The sequence below is a fragment of the Penicillium argentinense genome (genome assembly GCF_028826775.1).
Source record: "Penicillium argentinense strain IBT 30761 chromosome Unknown utg000010l_segment0_segment0, whole genome shotgun sequence".
Lineage (NCBI taxonomy): Eukaryota > Fungi > Ascomycota > Eurotiomycetes > Eurotiales > Aspergillaceae > Penicillium > Penicillium argentinense.
The window spans coordinates 3,139,044-3,159,336 of NW_026622669.1; the positions used below are offsets into that span (position 1 = coordinate 3,139,044).

The 20,293-nt window shown below is 52.2% G+C and overlaps 7 protein-coding genes across 7 annotated transcripts; 3 read left to right on the forward strand and 4 right to left on the reverse strand.

The window, feature by feature from the left end:
* Nucleotides 1–2,134: 2,134 nt before the first annotated feature.
* Nucleotides 2,135–3,438, forward strand: N7532_010850 (glycoside hydrolase family 16 protein; the record flags this gene model as incomplete). Its single annotated transcript, XM_056623341.1, has 4 exons — nucleotides 2,135–2,260; nucleotides 2,333–2,565; nucleotides 2,629–3,052; nucleotides 3,112–3,438. The coding sequence occupies 4 exons, from the start codon at nucleotides 2,135–2,137 to the stop codon at nucleotides 3,436–3,438; spliced, it is 1,110 nt and encodes a 369-aa protein (XP_056470757.1).
* Nucleotides 3,439–4,880: 1,442 nt separating this feature from the next.
* On the reverse strand, nucleotides 4,881–8,255 carry N7532_010851 (putative capsular associated protein; the record flags this gene model as incomplete). Its single annotated transcript, XM_056623342.1, is given in 7 exon segments — nucleotides 4,881–5,749; nucleotides 5,760–6,463; nucleotides 6,517–6,947; nucleotides 7,000–7,152; nucleotides 7,209–7,622; nucleotides 7,690–8,131; nucleotides 8,212–8,255. The coding sequence occupies 7 exon segments, from the start codon at nucleotides 8,253–8,255 to the stop codon at nucleotides 4,881–4,883; spliced, it is 3,057 nt and encodes a 1,018-aa protein (XP_056470758.1).
* Nucleotides 8,256–9,357: 1,102 nt separating this feature from the next.
* Nucleotides 9,358–12,625, forward strand: N7532_010852 (ribosome biosynthesis protein KRE33; the record flags this gene model as incomplete). Its single annotated transcript, XM_056623343.1, has 3 exons — nucleotides 9,358–10,993; nucleotides 11,034–12,351; nucleotides 12,427–12,625. The coding sequence occupies 3 exons, from the start codon at nucleotides 9,358–9,360 to the stop codon at nucleotides 12,623–12,625; spliced, it is 3,153 nt and encodes a 1,050-aa protein (XP_056470759.1).
* A 355-nt stretch (nucleotides 12,626–12,980) lies between these two features.
* Nucleotides 12,981–14,517, reverse strand: N7532_010853 (putative disulfide isomerase; the record flags this gene model as incomplete). The annotated part of the gene is made up of 4 exons (XM_056623344.1): nucleotides 12,981–13,412; nucleotides 13,468–14,209; nucleotides 14,297–14,304; nucleotides 14,368–14,517. 4 exons carry the CDS (start codon nucleotides 14,515–14,517, stop codon nucleotides 12,981–12,983), a joined length of 1,332 nt encoding a protein of 443 aa, XP_056470760.1.
* Nucleotides 14,518–14,715: 198 nt separating this feature from the next.
* Nucleotides 14,716–16,245, forward strand: N7532_010854 (F-box protein; the record flags this gene model as incomplete). The annotated part of the gene is made up of 1 exon (XM_056623345.1): nucleotides 14,716–16,245. The coding sequence occupies one exon, from the start codon at nucleotides 14,716–14,718 to the stop codon at nucleotides 16,243–16,245; it is 1,530 nt and encodes a 509-aa protein (XP_056470761.1).
* Nucleotides 16,246–17,353: 1,108 nt separating this feature from the next.
* On the reverse strand, nucleotides 17,354–18,256 carry N7532_010855 (uncharacterized protein; the record flags this gene model as incomplete). The annotated part of the gene is made up of 3 exons (XM_056623346.1): nucleotides 17,354–17,679; nucleotides 17,732–18,047; nucleotides 18,107–18,256. The coding sequence occupies 3 exons, from the start codon at nucleotides 18,254–18,256 to the stop codon at nucleotides 17,354–17,356; spliced, it is 792 nt and encodes a 263-aa protein (XP_056470762.1).
* A 442-nt stretch (nucleotides 18,257–18,698) lies between these two features.
* N7532_010856 (F1F0 ATP synthase subunit gamma) lies at nucleotides 18,699–19,943 on the reverse strand (the record flags this gene model as incomplete). Its single annotated transcript, XM_056623347.1, has 5 exons — nucleotides 18,699–18,798; nucleotides 18,853–18,908; nucleotides 18,972–19,084; nucleotides 19,161–19,735; nucleotides 19,888–19,943. The coding sequence occupies 5 exons, from the start codon at nucleotides 19,941–19,943 to the stop codon at nucleotides 18,705–18,707; spliced, it is 894 nt and encodes a 297-aa protein (XP_056470763.1). The 3' UTR covers nucleotides 18,699–18,704.
* Between the last annotated feature and the right edge of the window lie 350 nt (nucleotides 19,944–20,293).

Consider the following 20,293-nt stretch of genomic DNA (forward strand, 5'->3'; position numbering starts at 1 on the left):
TGGTACCGACCGGTCTCGTCCAAATTCCCCTTCTTTCCCCCCTGTGATCCATTTTTTGCGCCTCTTTTTTTCTTATTTTCTTTGCGTGTTGCGGTTGGAAGACCTGGTAGGCGGCATTTTGCGTGCACGAACGAAATGTGTGATATAGTTTTCTTTTCTTTACTTCCCTTTCTTTTTTTTTTTTTTTTTTTATTTTTTTATTTTTATTTGGATTCCCTCTGCAATATCATTGAGCGTATCTGGCATTTGCTCCGTCTGAGGTTGTGCATCATACTAGTCCGTTCGAGTTAGGTTCTAAAGCGACGAAGATTTGCAAATCCCGCGAGGTGGCTAGCATTTTCCGATCCATGTTCCTTGCCCGGTTCCTCTGTACTTCGTCATTCTAGTTCCGTGTCGTTCCAGGAACCCGCAGATTGCAGGAAACCCCCTCCTTCTCCAGAAATGCCCCCAGTGGGAAAATGGGGCCCGACCTCGTCTATCTGCGACAAGACGTGCAAATCCCTGTGGGGTCGCATCGAAGGATTGGGATTTTAGATCGCAACCCATGGCATTGTCCGAACGAGGTATGTCGAGTGTCGGGATGCAGTGTTCAGATGAATCTGGAAGTATGCGACCGTGGAGGAAAGCTGGAGACCGTGTTGTACAGGGGCTGAATCTGTAGTCCGACAGTACATTTGCCGGTCGACCCGCGTGAATTGGGTGTGCCGGTACCTGGAGGGCTGTACCTTCTCCCCGTACCCTACTCCTGTGCTGGAGGTACTCCAAGAAATAGTACGACGCATACATCCCATGTAGGGCACGGCTGGACTTCACCGCTTGGCGGCCCGCCACCCTAACCATCCTTCCGCCTTCCATCTGCCTTCTGTCTCTTCCTTCACCGGTCTACTATCTATCGGATCTTTCGCACATTTGCCGAAACGAGAACCGCCAGCTTGGGCGCTTCCTTGGAACCGCCTGAAAAAAAGGAAAAATCAAAATGCAAAGCTTAATCCCAGTCTCGACGGCGTGTTTCCATTCGTGGATCATCCTTGCCACCTCCAACTGAGGACAGCCAGTGACACCGCGCAGACGCCGCTCGGCACCAGGACTTTCTTTTCCGTCCTGCAGCGCTGGGCGAGTCACCAGCCGCATCGCGGGGATCGTCTTTGGTTCCGAAACAGCCAGCCGAACAGGCAAACCTTGAGGCGCTTGATATTTCCGCCGTCGACTCCATCGACGCAGGTCCTCCAAGTGGATCCGACTGGGAAAAAAGGCGGCAGATCATGTCACGCTCGCCCAATCGTATGCTCTAGCGCCGTGAAAGAGAGTATCACTCTCCAAACGGGCGCTATCGCTGCCCCTCTTTGTCTCTGTCCAGCAATGGACCCGTGAAATTCGCCCCCATCTGATGCATGAGCTGGATGCAGCGTCTGGCGTTGTCACGGCCGCGCAGATGATCCGCATCCCTTCCCTCTGTACACTGTACCAGTCGACCACGGCTGGGACAGCAGCCATGGTCTGGACCAATTTACGGACTGGATCTCGACGGCGTGGTTCCGGGATCCACAAGTGCCCCGTTGGAAGGACCGGCCTGGGCTGTCACACTCCAGGCCTTGACGGAGGGACAATGCCTAGAAAGTGGATTAGGTCTCATCCTTTTGGGCCCTGCGTTTCAAGACTTGGGACCCGCCGTTCGGCCAGGGACCAAGCCCTCCTGCCGCTGTGGGAAGACGGCTCCGCGTTTCGCATCTCTCACATGGGCCTTGTCATGCATGTCCCACTAGAGTCTCAAGATCGGGTCGGGTGGGTGCAGATCCAGGGCCGCCACGCGGTGGGCTCTTTCTCTGTCGGTCCCCTTTTACAGTCTTCCTGGTATAAAAAGTTGGCTGGTCTCGCCCCTGCGTCGAGTCTCTTCATATCCATATCCGTTGGCGCTTAGTCCTTCCTTCGTTCCACCCCGTTTTTCGTTTTTTATTTACATTCCTTTCTTCGGTATATACTTCCTCCCTCTTTAGGTTGTATATTCCATTCCTTCCTTTAGCGCCCTGTGGGTAATTTTCGACCATTTTACAAACCGCCGGACTGCGTCTTTGATAGATCGCGTCCTATCATTCTCTCTTGGCTTTTGCTCTTTTGCATACAGCAAACAAGAAACATGCGCATCCTTAGCACCCTCGTTCCGAGCCTGTGTCTGTTCGCCCCCCTTGCCGCCGCAGGCTATACTCTGAAGGACGACTATGGCACCTCCGACTCGTTCTTTGACAAGTTCAACTTCTTCACAGTATGTGCGGCTGTAGTCGATATCTAAATGCAGTCAAAGTCTGAATCTGCATACTGACTGAGCCACGTTTAGGGCAAGGACCCAACCAACGGTTACGTCAGCTATGTCGACCGCTCGACCGCTCAGAGTGGTGGATTGATCAAGTCTGGTAGCTCTGTGTATGTTGGCGTCGACACTGTCAACACCGCGAGCGACCCCGGCCGATCCAGTGTGCGCCTGGAGAGCACCAACACCTATGACCACGGGCTGGTGATATTGGACTTGAACCACATGCCGGGTAGCGTTTGCGGCTCCTGGCCCGCTTTGTATGTCTATAACGATATGGGATATCGGGAAGAAAAGTAGCTAATCTTTTCTTTGCCGCGCAGCTGGATGCTCGGCTCTAACTGGCCCAACAACGGCGAGATTGATATTATCGAAGGCGTCAACGACCAGACCTCCAACCAATTCACCCTGCACACCGGCGATGGCTGCTCGATTGACAGCTCGGGCTTCAGCGGCACCGTCCAGACCAGCAACTGCTACGTCGAGGCCTCGGGCCAGTCTGAAAATGCCGGCTGTGCCATCACCAGCTCCAGCGATTCCTCCTACGGTGGCGGCTTTAACAAAAATGGTGGTGGTGTTTATGCCACTGAATGGACTGGCGATGCTATCAGCGTCTGGGTCTTTTCTAACTCGAGTGTTCCGTCTGATATTACCAGCGGTACCCCCAACCCCTTAGGCTGGGGAACGCCGTCTGCCAAATTTGCTGGCAGCTGTGACATCGACTCACACTTCAAGGAACTCCAAATTGTATGTTCTGGTTCCCGTACAAAAGATTCTGATGAGATATGCTGATCGTGATCAATTAGGTCTTCGACATTACCTTCTGCGGTGACTGGGCAGGTGAGACCTGGTCCTCTGGCAGCTGCGCATCCAAGGACAAGTCTTGCAAGTCTTACGTGCAGAACAATCCCTCCGCCTTCGCCGAATCCTACTGGGGCATCAATTCTCTCAAGGTCTACCAGGACAGCAGCAGCTCTAAACGCGACATTCACTCGCACGCCGCGGCGCATATCCGCCAAGGTGCCGGCGAGCCCATTTCCTACCCCAACGTCGGCCGCAACTCGTCGAATGTTCGTTTCGTGGCCCGACCAACCTGGAAGCACCGCCGCGACCGCTACAAGCACGGTCAGTGAAAGGGCAATGAGAAATGGATTTAAATATACGCATCCGGATTCGATTTCAGCTGGACTTTTGAGAATTCTTTTCTTTTCTAAGAGATCGGCGATCTCTCTTTTGTTTTTATCAAGGCACTTGTTGTCTTCTATCTTCTCTTCCTCTCTTGCAGAACCTGGTTTTGTTCTGCATTTTTTGTTCCCGACTTTTCATGGAACTCACTGCATTTGCTTAATTATTTTGATGATGGATTCGGCGATTGATGTTGACGCTTTTTGAAATACCCCTTTAAACCACTCGTTCCTATAGCAAATCTGCATTTCGATTGTATCTCAATGCGTCCGTATAGAAAGTTCTCTCTCGGTAGATCTTGATACCGTGTTTCAATAAAGTAGAATATTCCTTCTTCTCCCCTGACAGAAACAAAAACAACAGACCGCGCCCATGCCACCTGTCAAACAATATTGGTTCGAATGTTGGATGTTCTATCACATTTGTCTCCTCGCAACAACAGCTGTTTCATACGTTGTAAGCCCAATATCGTCCAATAATTCCACTTTGAAAAAGGGAGATTGTCGAAAACACTCCTCATAATCCACCCAGTCTACTTTCGGCCCAAGCCAAAGAATCATTTGAACGGATTGATTGCCAAAAGTATCAATATACTTCGTAACAAGCTTTGGATCACGAGGGTATACAAACATCCACGCACGGGCTTGTTCAGCGCTGGGGTGAAGACCCCAACCCCCACCAACCACATGCATGTCTTCTTCAGGGATGTACCGGTTGACGCTGGAGTTTACTTCCACCCCTTGTACAGAGACGCTTTGGTCAATTTGCGCAAGAAGTCTCTCCAGCAGCCCTGATCCGCTACCGATAGAAAGCGTATAATCTGGCTTTTGGGGAAGTATCCCTGACAAGCTCTTGAGGAGGTTGCTGGATAGACCGAGACAGCAGTCGGGAAATCTTTTCGGCGTGGCGGTGAGGTCATGATATATTCGAGGTACGTTCATTCTGGACGATGAGAACAATATTCCTGGGAGCAAAACATGCCATAGGCTTGTGTGGGATCAAATCGAGACGTTGGTCATGATTTTAATTGACGAAAGATTAGGCCCGCACGGAAGCGGACTTTCTGAACCGCCGAGCTATCCCAATATCCAATGGAACACCCACTGCTCCCTCCATCCTTGCTAGTGTACATCCCATACGCAGTGAAAGCTTAAGTTTAATAGGTGCGCGATGTATTCCTGTCGTATGGTTTCTTTTCGATCCCCAAAACAGACATATTAGTGGACAAAACGATTTACTTTGCCCCAATAAAGTAGGTTCAATTCGGAAGCACGAATTATGCGCTTACGAACAGGTAGAAATATCAGCCCCGTTGAAGCCATCATGCATGTATCATTAACTGGGCTAAATTAAATTACTGGAATAGCCTGAAAATCAGATCACCTTAAGTCTAGCCAGGTAGCTTATAGCCGAGTACATCTCTCCGGTCATCTGTAAGGCGCCCCCACTCCAGCAAAAGTCGGAAGAAATAGATTTCCATATCTTCCTTGCGCAGTGCAACATTGCTCCATTTGCGCCCGTTGTCGGCGATCCACTTGCCCTGCTTCGTATGGGATTCCATCCTCATTGGTGCCGATTTGTTAGGGTCGGCGTCGCTACTAGTAGCTTCCGATACATGCACACCGGAGAAATATGCTAGTGTACTCCAAAGACCATGAAGCCGGATGTCGATGGGAACAAAGTGCAGCCACGAGACCACTCGCGAATCGAACCATTGGCGGAAGAGGCCAGTCTTCATGGGCAGACTGCGACTTTGTAAGAAGGGCAAGAACCGACCGCTAAACCCGGCACCATCGAGATCAAACAGATATCGATGAGACCAATGGTTTTGAAAATCAACCCAGGAAATAGTCCCCAACTCGTCGTGCTGATTCTCGCAGTCCCCGCAACGGGTAATGGGATCGGCGATGTGGACATTCGTTTTTAGATGCAAGTCGTCAACGGGTGCAGACCCACCCATGATTTCGTATTTGTATGAATGCTCATTCACAGGTAGGAGTACGGAGACATAGTTGTCCGTGTTGTTGTTGATCAGGTGCGCAAATCGCTGTCTTGGGATGCCTTTCCACTCATCGAATTGGCTGTATCCTTCAGATGTGCTTCCCACCCAGTACAATGTATTATCCTTCTCATGATACTCCGGATCGGGGAATTCCTCAGAAGGCTTGTATTTGACCTTATCCATGTAGTTCCAGGGACTTGGAAACAGGATGTCGCTGAACCCGGAAAGAGCACTTTGACTGAACACGGGAACCAGCTCTTGAGATACCTTGAACGAGGCGGGGGGAGATAAGCAGCCCGTGAAGATAGGCCAGATCGGGCTGATGGCAAAAGTCCGAGGCAAGGTTGAAGTCCACAGGAAATTGGCCCATGGTATGAGGCTCCGTGCAGTCCAGGCAGATGTCATGACGGTTCCAGATCCTCTGTGTGCGGGCTTTGGAAGAAGGTGAACAGATGGCACTCACATACGGATCAAAGACGCCCCGCCATGCACCGTCCGTGAAAATTGTGTCATTCGTTTGGTGGGCTGGATTGATGGATCTCCAGCCATCTTTTCTTTTAGACGACCAGGTATCCACTAGTTCTGCTTCAGAAGTAGCTTCCCTGAGCCGTGCTTCCCGTTTCAGAGGCAGTGCCTTTGCCCATGGCACGGCTACTCGCGGCTCATCATTCAGATTCAAAACAATGTCCATGTCAGGGAGATGCTCCGAGAACTTTTCAATCATTTGCGCAGCGCCTTTTACCATCCAGGCATGGGTCGGTTTTATTCCCTCTTGGACCTCTGGTTTTCCATTGCGAATGCTGATTGCCCCGAGGTCATTGAAAGGGTTTGTCGCTAATTGGTGTGTAGTCTCCCGGATGTGCGAGGGATCAAGGGCTCGAAACGGCAACAAATTCTTGTATATCTGATCAAATTCATCGATTATAACTGAGGAACGCTCATTCGCATACTGGTACCATTTATCGAAGCCCCTAGAAGAACATTAGGCAATGACGTGGACCATAAGATAAATATGGATACTCACGGTGGCGGGTGTTGCTGATAGCGTCTCCGATATTCTATAACAGCAGCTTCCAAGGTTTGGCTGGCGCCAGCCTTGGCCAGGTAATCTTCGTATTGGACACTTCCTTCGTGGATGAGAAGATCAATCGGGTGTGTATGTGTGAGGTGGTGTTTGGTCGAGGTTACGCATAGGCCCAAAAAGCAGAGGAAGACCACGAGTATCTGGAGAGCGATATTGGCTCGGAACAGAGCCTTAGACTCTTCGTCCGAAATGATGCGCGAGAGGAGGAATAAGACTACACCAGTACCAGACGCAACCAAAGGGATAATCGAATGAGCCAAGGAGATGAATGGGAACGGCATTTGCCCCATCAGCAGAGCTGAAGTTGCCGAGAAGTACGTGAATACGAATCCTCCAATGATTGAAAGTCCTAGGATTCCAAATTGAGGTAACTTTCCAGAAAGTCAGTACGAGGGAAGCATTGAACGGGCAAGCAACACTCACCAATTGCCAAGCAGACAGAGCAAAGAGCAACACCAGCACTGCTTGGCTGAAAGCACTGCGTGAGTACCTGGGATCTAGCAAGGGCTGACCAATGTACTCTGGACGACTATTAGAGACGAAACCCCCTATTATAGTCCATAGTAAAGCAGCTCCCTGGGGAAACTTGTCAGAACGCTTGAGCTTCAAGATTTGGCGACTATTTCACTTACAAGGAGACCAGCTCCCAGCGACAAGAACGTTCGCTTCCGCCTGATACCTTCGAATCCAGAATCATTTTGACATAGCTCAGTCACACCAATCAGTAGTATAGAATCAAGGAGCACATTGAGGAGCCGGAAACCTTGTACCCGCGATGCCACACGCAGGACAATAGGACAGATGTAGGTTGATCGAGTACCATCATAGAATGACGCAGCAGCATAACCGCCAATCAAGATTAACGTCGCGGCCAAGATGCCCCTATAGCTACTTTGAGTGAAGTAGTAGAGACCGCGACGGCAACATGAATACGCAACCTGTATTGCCGGGGTTTGGAAACGGTGCGAATGGACGTATTCATCCTTTGGTCGACGTCTTTGATGGCGCCAGAAGTCATACACGGAGATCACGAAGGGAATAGTATACTGATGAACGATATAGTGTCAGCGATCTGCAATACGGCCACCAAGTAGGAGCTTATCTTGAACATACTGCATATCCAGCTGGCGTGCACTCCGAAGCGAGAGATATTTGACGGAAGAGCTCAACCCGGAGGCAAAATAGAACCACCAGTAGACCAAATTTCCACCAGTATAGGGATCGAACTGGGGCACGATCCTCCGAGCTTCCCAAAATAGGCGACGAAAAAGAGGATAATGAGGTCCGTGACGACGTTCGCGACGACAGTTCAAACTGTTCGGCAAGTGGAACGCCAGCCCGCTTGCTCGGAGAAGATGTCCGTGATGTTGTTGGAAGGAACTGGCCGAGACCTAGAAAGACTGCGCCGACAATGAAACAGACGAGCACGGCCGTGCTGACCGGGCGATCTGGAAAGTCAGCACGCGTCGCCTCTCCAAGGGCGAAGGTGGGCTTACCAAATGCAAAAGTGGCATTGTAAGACGTGGCGAGAAAGAAGGAGCTCAGAAAGAACACTCTAGACAAGTTGCGCCGATGAGTATTTGAACTCTCGTCGAGAGGCCGGGGTTGAAATGGTGTCGCAGGAAGCTCACTTACCCCACACAGACCTTGAGTCCAGTGTCGGCAGATAAAAGGACCATCATGTGCCCAAGGTTTATCTGTCTCAATCGAGGGCCACACAGCCCATTGCGCCACCGTTGCGACTGGAATCCGACTGGTAGGGCAGAACAGTATGCTGCACAACGTGCAAGTAGCATAGGGAGAGAAGCCCGGGACAGAACTCAGAGGACATGGCACTTTTCGGTGGAGACCTCAGGGGATTGACATCGTCGGCATGTTCCAGCCAGCGTTTTAGGACCGAAAACCATTGGCCGAGTGGCTAATCGAGAGCGGCATGACGGTGGCTCCCCGGCGATCAAGTTGCGTCAACTGAATTTCCCTTGAGCACGCAACCATGGGCCCTTGTGTATGCCTCTCACGATCGCGAGCCAATGAAACTGGTGGAGCCCATGCAATTAGCACCGTGAGGTCTCACTCCTTGTTTCTGCCGGGAATGCACCCAAGCAGTAAGATATGCCGGGCTAGGATCGGCATCCAAAATCAGGGCCATCGCGACTTGGCTTCCGCGTAACTCCACTTAGCGCTCTCCCCAGTCCTGACGACGCGGCGCACAGGCTCGAAGGATCCATGCGCCTTCTCGTATACTCAAACTTTTTGACTGCTGTACCTAAGTCCCCATGACGGACGCATCGAGATATTTTCCCAAGGTGCAGTGTAACCAGAGAACCCGGCCGTACGCTGGGCGAGGCTGGAGAAAGTGGAGATTCCCAACTGAAGAAGGGTCCCAGGTCCCAATTGGGCAATGATCGATGAAACCCTGGGACCCTCCGGAGGCTGTACTTTGATCAGCCGATGTCATATCACATGATGTCACGTGGGGTGCTCTGATAAGCGCTTGCAGTCACGGGCAACGAAGGCGGTGATCATTTGACCAGAGGCAGGCGGTGCAGCGGGGCAGTATTATTTTTTTTCCCGATGGTCCAATTTGGGATGTCAACGACTCGGCAGGATTTCTTTTTGGAACCAGCAACCGGCCGGCCTTGGTGTTGATTTCACGAAAAACCCATAGACTAGCAGTATTTGAACTGTGGAAGTCTATTTCAACTTTTTCTCCGGCAATTACCGATCCAACAGCGAGCTCCAGGGCCCGGCCTTCCTCGCGGCCAGCTCCGCACCTTCATCATGCCGCGCAAAGCGATTGACTCGCGCATTCCCGCCCTCATTCGAAATGGTGTCCAGGAGAAGAAGCGCAGTTTCTTTGTCGTGGTGGGTGACCGGGCTAAGGATGTGATTGTCCATCTCCACTACATTATGTCCAGCGTCGACGTGAAGCAGAACAAGTCGGTATTGTGGGCCTACAAGAAGGATTTGCTGGGGTTCACCAGTCATCGCAAGAAGCGCGAGGCCAAGATCAAGAAGGAGGTCAAGCGTGGCATTCGTGAGCCGAACCAAGAGGATCCTTTCGAGCTGTTCATCACTCTCAACCAGATCCGCTATGTGTACTACAAGGAGACCGAGAAGATTCTGGGTAATACCTACGGCATGTGCATCCTGCAGGATTTTGAAGCTATGACACCAAACCTTTTGGCGCGCACAGTTGAGACCGTCGAGGGAGGTGGTATGGTGTTGCTGCTGCTGAAGAGCATGAACAGTTTAAAGCAGCTGTACACCATGTCAATGGATATCCACTCCCGATACCGAACTGAGGGACATGACGATGTGGTCGCTCGATTCAACGAGCGTTTTATCTTGTCGCTTGGCAGCTGTGACTCTTGCCTTGTAGTCGATGATGAGCTGAATGTGCTGCCCATCTCCGGCGGCAAGAATGTTAAGCCGCTTCCTCCTCCAGAGTCCACTGATGAGTCGAAGTCAGGAACGAAGAAAGAGCTGAAGGAGATCAAGGAGAGCCTGGCTGAGACCCAGCCCGTGGGCCCGTTGGTCAACCTGGCCCGCACCACAGATCAGGCCAAGGCACTCCTGACCTTTGTTGATGCAATTGCCGAGAAGACCCTGAAAAGCACTGTGGCGCTTACTGCTGGGCGTGGACGAGGAAAGTCTGCTGCCCTCGGCGTCGCCATTGCCGCTGCAATTGCCCACGGATACAGCAATATCTTCATCACCTCGCCTAGTCCCGAAAACTTGAAAACTCTTTTCGAGTTTGTTTTCAAGGGGTTCGATGCTCTTGGCTACCTGGACCATGTCGATTATACTATTCTCCAGTCCACCAATCCCGACTTTAATAAGGCTATTGTGAGGGTCAATATCCACCGCAACCACCGCCAGACCATTCAGTACATCCAACCGCAGGATGCACACGTCCTGGGCCAGGCGGAGCTCCTGGTTATTGATGAGGCTGCTGCTATTCCTCTGCCCCTCGTGCGGAAGCTGATGGGCCCTTATCTCGTTTTCATGGCTTCGACTATCAATGGTTATGAGGGTACTGGTCGTTCCCTCTCTTTGAAGCTCATTCAGCAGCTTCGAGAGCAAGCCCGGGGTGGCCTGAAGGCAGACGACACCGACGTTGCTGATCGTGACACTGGAAAGACCGCGAAGAACATTGACAAGAGTCTCGGCGGTCGGTCACTGAGGGAGATCACACTGGCAGAGCCAATCCGTTATGCTCCGGGTGATTCTGTTGAGAAGTGGCTGAACAAGGTCCTATGTCTGGATGCTACTTTGCCCAAGTCCCGCATGAATACACAGGGATGCCCGCACCCGTCGCAGTGCCAATTGCTTCAGGTCAACAGAGACACCCTGTTTTCCTTCCACCCTGTCTCAGAGAAGTTTTTGCAGCAAATGATGGCTCTTTACGTTGCCAGTCACTACAAGAACACCCCCAATGACCTCCAACTGATGAGTGATGCCCCCCGCACATCAGCTTTACGTGCTTGTTCCGCCCATTGATGAGGAGGCTACAAAGCTTCCGGAGCCGCTTTGTGTGATCCAAGTTGCTCTTGAAGGTCGCATCAGCAAGCAGAGTGTACTGAACAGTCTGAGCCGTGGCCAACGCGCCGGTGGTGACTTGATTCCTTGGTTGGTCAGCCAGCAATTCCAGGATGAGGACTTCGCCGGTCTCTCCGGTGCTCGTATTGTTCGTATCGCTACCAACCCCGAGTACACTGGAATGGGTTACGGCTCGCGGGCTCTGGAGCTTCTTGTCGACTTCTTCGAAGGCAAATTCACCAGCCTGGATGAAGATATGGCCGCTCCCCAGGAGGAGATGGTCCGCGTCACTGATGACGAGCTCGCCAACTCAAGCCTTCTGGACGACAACGTCCAGGTCCGGGATATTCGCTCTATGCCTCCGCTGTTCGGTAAACTGACCGAGCGTCGTCCTGATGTTCTTGACTATGTTGGTGTCAGTTATGGTCTCACGCCGACTCTCCACAAATTCTGGAAGCGATCCTCCTTTGTCCCTGTCTACCTGCGTCAGACTCCTAACGAACTGACTGGTGAACACTCCTGCGTCATGCTTCGCACTCTTGCTGTTGGAACCAACGATGTCGCTTGGCTGGGTGCCTTTTCCCGGGACTTCCACCGCCGATTCCTGGCTCTCCTGTCCTATCAGTTCCGCGAATTCCCCTCGGTTCTTTCTCTCAGCATCTGCGAGTCCGCTAATGTTGGAGCGAAACTGGACACCGCTGCCATGCTGCGCGTTCTTGAAAAGGCTGATCTGGACTCTACCTTCTCGCCCTTCGATCTGAAGCGCCTGGATAGCTATGCGAACAACCTCCTCGACTACCACGTCATTTTGGACATGGTGCCCATTATCGCCGATTACTACTTCAGTAATCGCCTCGCTGGTAAGGTCAGCCTGTCTGGCGTGCAGCAGTCCATACTCCTGGCCATTGGTCTGCAGCGCAAGAGCCTGGACGACGTGGAGAAGGAATTGAATCTTCCATCCTCCCAGCTGCTGGCCATGTTCCTCAAGATCATCCGCAAGATCTCAACTCACTTCCGTAGTTTGGTCGAAGGTGCTGTCGCGGAGTCTATGCCTGTTGAGAAAGTTCCTGTGTCTCTGCCCACCGGTGGAGCTCACGATGACGAAGTTGTAGAAGATCGCTTCAAGCCCCTCGAGACCGGACTGGAGGACGAACTGCGAGAAGGTGGCGAACAGATCGATGAGGAGCTTCGTGAAAAGCAGCGTGCTCTGATCGACGCTCTTCCGCTGGACAAGTAAGCAATCCCTCTCATGTTAACCCAAACTTTCTGTCAGCCTTGAATGAACAATAACTGATTCCTAGTCTCCAGATACGAAATTGACAACGGGGCCGCAACATGGGAGGACGCTGAGAAGCAAATTCGCGGCGGCGGTGCTTCAACCGTCAGCGTGAAGACCAAGCCGTCCAAGCGCAAGAAGGGCGAGACGGCGCGCGACATTTATGACAAAGAGATCGACTCCAAGAGGCAGAAGATTATCAAGAAAGGCACCGAGGGCCGCAAAAAATAGTAGTTCGAGTTATTTGGTATGAGTGTTCAGTGGCGTCTCTTTGCATTTCCCACGGTGTTCTTGTGACTCTGATCTTGTTTTCTTAAAAATTTTATTTTTTTAACTTGTATTCTATGAGTGTGGGATCTCGAGTTATATTGGCTGAGTTCCCACCTCTGTACATATGGACGGTATCACTTGTGTCTACGTCTTCCACGGGTTTTACGTATCACTTTAGTAATCTGCACTAAAAACCGAAATAAGGCTTTGGATGTAAGATGCAATTACTTCGTCAAAATTTCATTTGACTTCAAAAGAGCAATCCATATAGCGCTACATTATGAACGATATGTGTAGGCCTGCTGATCTGGGTGCTTCACAGCTCATCGTGCTCCACTTCCTCTTTCTCTTCCTTTTCCTTTTCCTTGTTTGTAGGTTCGGTCTTTCCTGCTCGGACAAGGCCCTCGGGCAGCTTCTCCTTAGCACCCTCTCCTAGTCGGATAGTATCGAACCAGCCCTCAATAGCGGCGATGCCGAAGTCCTCGGCATTGCCATAGCGACGCCACCATCCACGGCGCGCATTGACAGCGATTATTTCCACACCCTTACTGCCTTCTAAACCCAAAGCGGTCCGCACAGTTTGGGATCCAGTGTTGGTCATGGGCACTGAGTGCACGGGGAAGAGGTGGGCGCCGCGCAGAGAGTGCTTGTGCGCGATCTCAGCCACACTGCTGAGAGCGGTAGTGGCAGCCTCGTCCGAAATAGTCTCTGGGAGGAGAACCAGAACACAGGTGGGCGACTTCGGGGGCTAGACAGGTAGACTCAAGGGCCTCCGGGGTAACCAGGGCTGGGAGGGGAGGCACCTCGGGCACTTGAGCGGGTTTGGTTTCAGTCTCCTCTTTTGCGTCTGTCGGTGCATCTTCCTCGGTTGACGATTGTTTGGGTGGCGTCTTAGCCTTCGGCTTGGACTTCGGCTTGTTATTAGCCGATGTAGAAGCTGCCTTGCCCGTGGCATCTGGGTTTGGAGACGCGAATTGGGTGAGAAACTCGGTTATAGGTTGCTTTTTGAGCTCACCATCATACACCTGAATCTCTGCACCCTCACCACTAGGTAAAACGACAAGTTTGGGGAAATCGGAGATACCAAACTTCTCCACCGACGCGGATTCCTTGCTGCGAACCTGGGCAACATCAATCGCGCCCAGGTAGTCGATTGCTAATGCGCGGATCAAGGCACTCGTTGTGCCCTTCTCCGTAAACAAGATAGCCTTAGGGCGCTCCTCATTCTGTCCAAGCCATCTATCCAAGTCCTTGTCCGTTGCGCGCTTCACGTGGTTAGGGATGCGGTCGACAACCGCATCGACGATAGCTTTAGCACTGCGCGCACCTTGGTAGTCTTCTACACGCGGCTTGCCGGGTTTCTTGCCGGGAGTAACGATCTTCAGAGTTGGGAAGCCCTGCACGCCCATCTGGCCGCAGAAAGGCTTGTTCTCATCCTCATCGCAATTCACGGCGGCCACCCTGGCCAGGCCATCCAGGCTCTGTGCAGCTTTCTCGTAGGCGGGTTTCAGGTTCTGGCAATGCCCACACCATGGGGCATAGAATCTGGGGTACTTCAGGGTTAGCGAGGAGTAGATTGACGAATTGTAACGTCTATGGAAGGTTTGTTTTGACGATGCGGGGAGAGCTCACTCGACGATCTAGATGGGCAGGTTAGCGAGCGCTGGAGACAGGCGAGGGATCCCGAAAATGCGCAATCTCACCGATGTGTAATTAGAATTCGCGATATGCGACCCGTAGGTCTTCTGGTTGAGTTGGAGCACCGGGGACTTTCTGGTGTAGATCCCATCGGCTTTGGCAGGCAGAGCCGCCAGCAGCGAGGCGACCAACAGGAGGGCGCTTTGCGGTAGCATGATTAGAAGGGGGAGCAGTGGAGAAGACAGAATCAGCTGCGCCGGAGCATGGCCGAGGCCCTTAAGAAGGAAGCTGGAGAGGGAGAAGAAGCCAGATGGATCGGACGAGCATTACGCAAGGTGTCCTGAAGCTCTTGGCATGCGGAGAGAAAGCTCTCCAATGAGAAAGCTTCGCCTCCTCGATTATCCCCCCAAGCGATGGCCTCCGCGGTTCAGGGCACCGATGACCTGGCCTTTCTGCCACGGGACATTTTCTGGCTCGTCCTGGCCTACTTGGCCCCTCGCGATCTCGTGCGCTGCCGTCGAGTTTCCCGGGCATGGAATGAGGCCTTTGGCAACCCGGCTATCTTGGTCCCACTCATGAAGAGGCACTTCCCTCGCACTAGAGAGGTGCAGGGTCTCCATGGCTCCAGTGCCGACAGGAACACAATCCGCATCGTCTTCGATCAAGTCGCCTCACGCTATGATCACTTGGAACGAGGAAAGCCCCGCTCCGTGCACAAATACCGCCTGTGCGACGATTTTGGTGCCTCCGGGGAGCGGGAATGGTACCAGGTGCAGCCCTGGGAGTCACACGCCAGCCATGTGAGGCAGCTGGTCGACCGCCAGTTCTCAGAGGCAATGTGGTCTCACGACCAGGGGCTGCTGGTGTTTCCCAGCGCCGAGCACCAGGGCCTGGTGCTGATGGACCTGAGCAATGACCGGCAATTTGTCGTTCCCTTGACGATAACCGGCAAGGTCGTGCGCAGAGTTCGCCTGCAGAAGCAATTGCTGGTGGTCGAGTGGGCCGAACCAAAGGCTTTCCACTGGCTCAACGACAGCGATGGCGTGCATCGACATTTTGCTTCTTCTTTTGACGTGAAGCCATCAGAGACCGGTGGGGGCTGGGATGTCACTCCTCGCAACGAGTGGAAGATCATGTTCCTGGGCCATCCATTGAGCGAGCGAGACCGATTCTTCTCCTCCCACAGCAACACGCACTATGTAATTTACATCTGGCAGCCCAATCGCAGTCTGTACACGGCGGACGAAGACGCACCCATTGAATCCCTGTTCGTCTGGGATATCTCCAAGCCATCTTCCTATCAACCATCACTGGACCCCACGGGAAAGCAGCATGATGCTGGCGCTGACGATTCACCGACTATTGTGACTCGTTTTGGTTTCCGTGATCTCGAGTTCTTCGGTGTCCGGCAGCGAGGCTGCCCCAGCGTACAGCGCCTCGACGTCACCGACGACGGCCTAGCAGTGGAAATCACTGAAAATATCAACACTTGGTTGACAGACCCCGACCCGCTTGGTCTACCCATGGTTATTACCACCAGTATCCCGATGCAAGGCCAAGGTCCCCATTGGCGGCAGCAGACCGATTTGATTCTGCCAGCCTACCGTGGCAATTGTAGCTTACAGACATCCCCAATGAGTGTCTTGGCCATCATGGCAGAATGCTGGTATGGCACCATCGCCCAAGTCATTGACCAGGCTGCCGGTGTCAGTTTCTGTCTCCACTTCGACCCGGCCAGATGGGACGAGGACCGAAGGGAACCAGACCAAAGAGACCAAACAATCAACCTTACCTTTCAGGTCTTGGGCTCCTACGAGGAGCCTTCGCAAGTAACGGCGGTGAACCAGGACTTCACTGGAAGAGGCAGAATCTGTGGGTCTGAGAGGTATCTCTTGGGAGAGAACCGCAACAGAGAATTGGTCATTTATAGATTTGATCGATGAGACCCTGGACCTTTGAACGTTATGCACAGCACATTCGGCACCCACTCGTTCTTGTTTTGGTGATTCAGAAAGATGCTTATCCCGCCGGTATGAATGAATGATCTGATTCACGAATGTAATGACTCAGAAGTTATGTGATAGACCTAGACAGCTGGCACGCTTAGCTTACCCCGAGGTGGCAATCAGAAGACAGAAAGATAGAGATTTTCTATGGGAAAAGTGAATACTAGTAATTAATAGATACTACAGGACAGGTAGTTGAATATAGTCAAGGATAGAAATGAGAATGAACACTTCAACGGCTCGACCCTCTCCGTCATAGCACGGCCCCTCCCTCTTTCAGATTAACAATTCGGATTTCAGATCCTATTCGTATGGATAGTACTCTTCGCGCCTAAGTGTTTGCTGCAGGCAGGCCCTTAATCCAGGTCTTTACTTTGGATCCAGGTAGATTTCGTGATGGCATCCATGGGTAGAAAACAAGGCAGACGATTCAGTAGGTGATCAGGTATCAGTTCATAGATGTTCGAATAGCACGTTTAATTCAGTACAGAGTGATCAGGCAGATCACGAACATGGCCGAAGTGGCAGGGAATCATCTATTGTCATAGAATGATTACTTGACACATTATAGAGTACTGGCGGATATAGGGGGTGGGTTTTGATCCCTCTCCTTTCATTTCTTGCAGTTCCTTTCTCGAACTTGACTCTAACGTATTTTCAACATATGCACCATTTCTTTCCTCTGCTTGATCATGGCAGTTGATCATAAGTACATAGCCTAGCCATGACCTGGCCCCTAGAGAATAGACTTAATTGAGACTTCTACTGATCTAAATGATGTTCATAATGTTTCATGCGGTCTGTTCAACAGGGGAGGTATACGCGTAATCAGGTAGTAAGGTAACAGAGGTCTGTACATGGGTAGAAGAATTTTTCAGTTCTTTTCACCAGACTGTTAGTAGGGAGCTGTCTGGTCAGAAGTGAAAATGAAATTCAGTTTCAGGTTGATGAAGGACTATTGAATATCGTACAGCATCAAATTCAGGCATCTTCACTTCAATTTCTCAATCGACACAACGATGATCGTGGTCGTTGCATCTATCCCTCAGCCAACATAAATGCGGAAAAGCATGCAGTGAAGCTCCCGGAACATATCCTCCATAGTGTACATATCGTTTGGGTCATTCAACCGGGCGTTGAAGTACGGAACGAAAGGAGCAAGTGGGCCTATGGCCGTAACGAATTGCGGCTGGGAGCTATTGTCCCAGTCTGCGAGCGGGTCATCAACCCTAACACCGTCGCATGTGGAGGGTTCTGAGGGGTCTTCCTCCTCCATCGTAGCTTTGATCCCTGCTTCGGGTGCGGCTTCCACATCGTCTTCATGGTCGTTCAGGTCGGAGGACATCTCTGCTTCATGCTCGGCTTGCATTTCTGGGTCATAGTTAATCACATCCCTGTGTGTTCGATAAACCAGAGTACTTACCTGCATATTCCGCTGCCCAAGCCTCGGCCGCGGCTGCTTTGCACGCGGACTCTTCCTTTGACTGCTCGGAGTGGGGATCCATATGAACGCTTGAGCCGTACGAATGCATGTAGCGTTCGTCAGCGCGCCCCATTTCACAGTAGATGTTGTCGGCTCCGCCTCGGTCATAATGCCTGTTGTTTCTGTGGTCGGGAGGCCGTTCGCCTCGAGGATTGTACTTATGGAAGGTTTGTTTGGGGTAGAGGGTATAGCCCAGCGACTGATCATGTTCCAGGCGGCGGTGGGGATCACGAAGGACCTCGGCTGCCTCGGCGATCTTTTCAGCAATGCATATTAGTGCTGGAGAACCTGGGCCTGCGAGGGGAGCTAACATACATCGCGAAATCGATCTGAGTCAGTTTCACCGCATTTATCAGGGTGATACTTGAGGGCGAGCTTCTTATAAGCTGTATTGATTTCTTGGGCTGTGGCACCGAAGCCCACGCCCAGCACGGCATAACAATCCACGGGCACGGGGCCCGCCATATCCCAGTTGTACAAGATGTGGCTCAGTATGGCTGGTAAGGAAGTCAAAATGACCCAGGGTGCAGAGTAGGTCGGTTGGAAACTTACTGTGCGTGGAGTGAGAGAGGAAGGATAACAGATGTGAGAGAATGTCGATGAGCACATCCGCATGGAAAGAAGTGAGGGCAAACAGAGGACGAGCCCCAAGTGAAGGAGATGTGAGCCTCAGGCTAGCAAGCGTCCCACTGGCAGTGTGTTCTGCCGCAACCCGTGCTCCGCGGAGTGTTTGGAAAGCGCGGTAGGTTACCAGGCCGAAGTTACGGTACCCAGAATAATCTATGGTAGTAATGCTGCGAAGAAGCACATAAGAAAATGGAATGGATTGACACTGATTTTACACGAACGGAGGGTCGATCTAAATATCAACAAGTCTACACCGAAGGCGACTTCATCCCGTAGAAGGAGGCTTCTACATGTCCGCGGAAGCGGTGGCACCGGTGATAATCTCAACCAGCTCACCGGTAATGGCGGCTTGACGCTGACGGTTGTAAAGAATCTGGAACCTGGGGAAGAAGTCAGTGTCGAGCTCTTGGGAAGACACTAGGGGGTACACATACTTGTTGATCATCTCTCCAGCGTTCTTGGAGGCGTTCTCCATGGCGTTGCGACGAGCCTACAGCGCAAAGTTAGCAAACAAGACAATCTTTCGCAAAGGGGAATGTGAGATTAGACGCACGGAGATCTCGCAGGCGTGGCCCTCAGCCATGGCCCAGTAGAGGTTGTTGGCAAGGGCGTACTCGCGGAGACCAGCAAGGGCCTCATCGTCAATCTCGAAGGCGGAAATGTTGGCTAAAAAAAGTGAGCTTTAGCACGAAGAACTTGACGCCCAAACCTCGTGCTCTGGGATCGCAAAAGCTGGACGTACCGGATTGGGTGATGGTCTCCTCGGAGAAAGCTTCGATGGTGGTGGCCTCGTAGCTCTGGGCGTTGATGAAGCTGTTGTAGACGATCTTGACGCTGCTGTAGTCGGTGGGCAGGAGGGAGATCTGGTCGGCGATGGCCTGGGCATCGGCAAAGGTGGGAATATCCTTGCAGACGTTGGAAAAGCTCATGAGGATCTTCTCCGGAGCGAAACGGGTCAGCTGGGCCTTGGCCTTCTCGCCGAGAATGACGATGTCGGCATTGGGGTGAGTCTCCAGCATGCGACGAGTGGCCTTGCTCAGACCAGAGTGAATACCACCGCAAAGACCCTTGTCGGAGCTAGCAACGACGAACAGAGTCTTCTGGTCCTCCAGAGGCTTAGTCTCAGCCTTCTCGAAGACGGTGTTGGAAGTCTCTCCGTAGGCACGAGACTCATCCATAGCCTTCTGGGCACGAGTGAGACGGGTCGAGGCAACAATCTTCATAGTGTTGGTGATCTTCTCGATGTTCTTGATGGACTTGAGACGGCCCTCAATTTCACGCAGGGTCGCGAAGTTGGCGGCATTGGGCGGGGCAGTGCTTTAGCAGAATTGAGTTAGCATTTGATCGAGGTTCGTCTTCTCGCAGGATTCATCGAGTCTGGGGACTGCCGTATGATGCTGATCGGGGGGTTCGCGGAGGTCGGATGAAGGACCTGGCGCCACGAGGCGGGCATCGGAAGAGAGACTTACCGAGTAACAGCAGCACTGCCAGCCCTGAGGGCCGGGCGGACGGCACGAGAGAACATTGTGAGGTAGTTGAGGCGGTAAAGAGCAGGGGATTAGCTGCGGAGGAGAAAGGAGGAAGGGGAGCAGGGCAGGATGCAGAGGCCTCGCTTTGCTTGGAGAGGAGGTCGGGAAGTGCGAAGTTCGCAGCACTCCTGGCCGCTCCTGCACTAACCCGAATAGGCATAAATCTACGGTGCGCCATTCCGGCTTCCGGCGAAGTTTGGCCTTGGCGCCTGAAATACCAGGTATTAATTTATGCCTCAGGCATCATGAGTGAGGTAAGGTGAGGCCTCAATTCTGCCGCATTCCCAGACTTTGTTGGTCCCCCCAAACCCTCACTTCTGTCCACTTTCGCTTCCCTCCTCGCGAC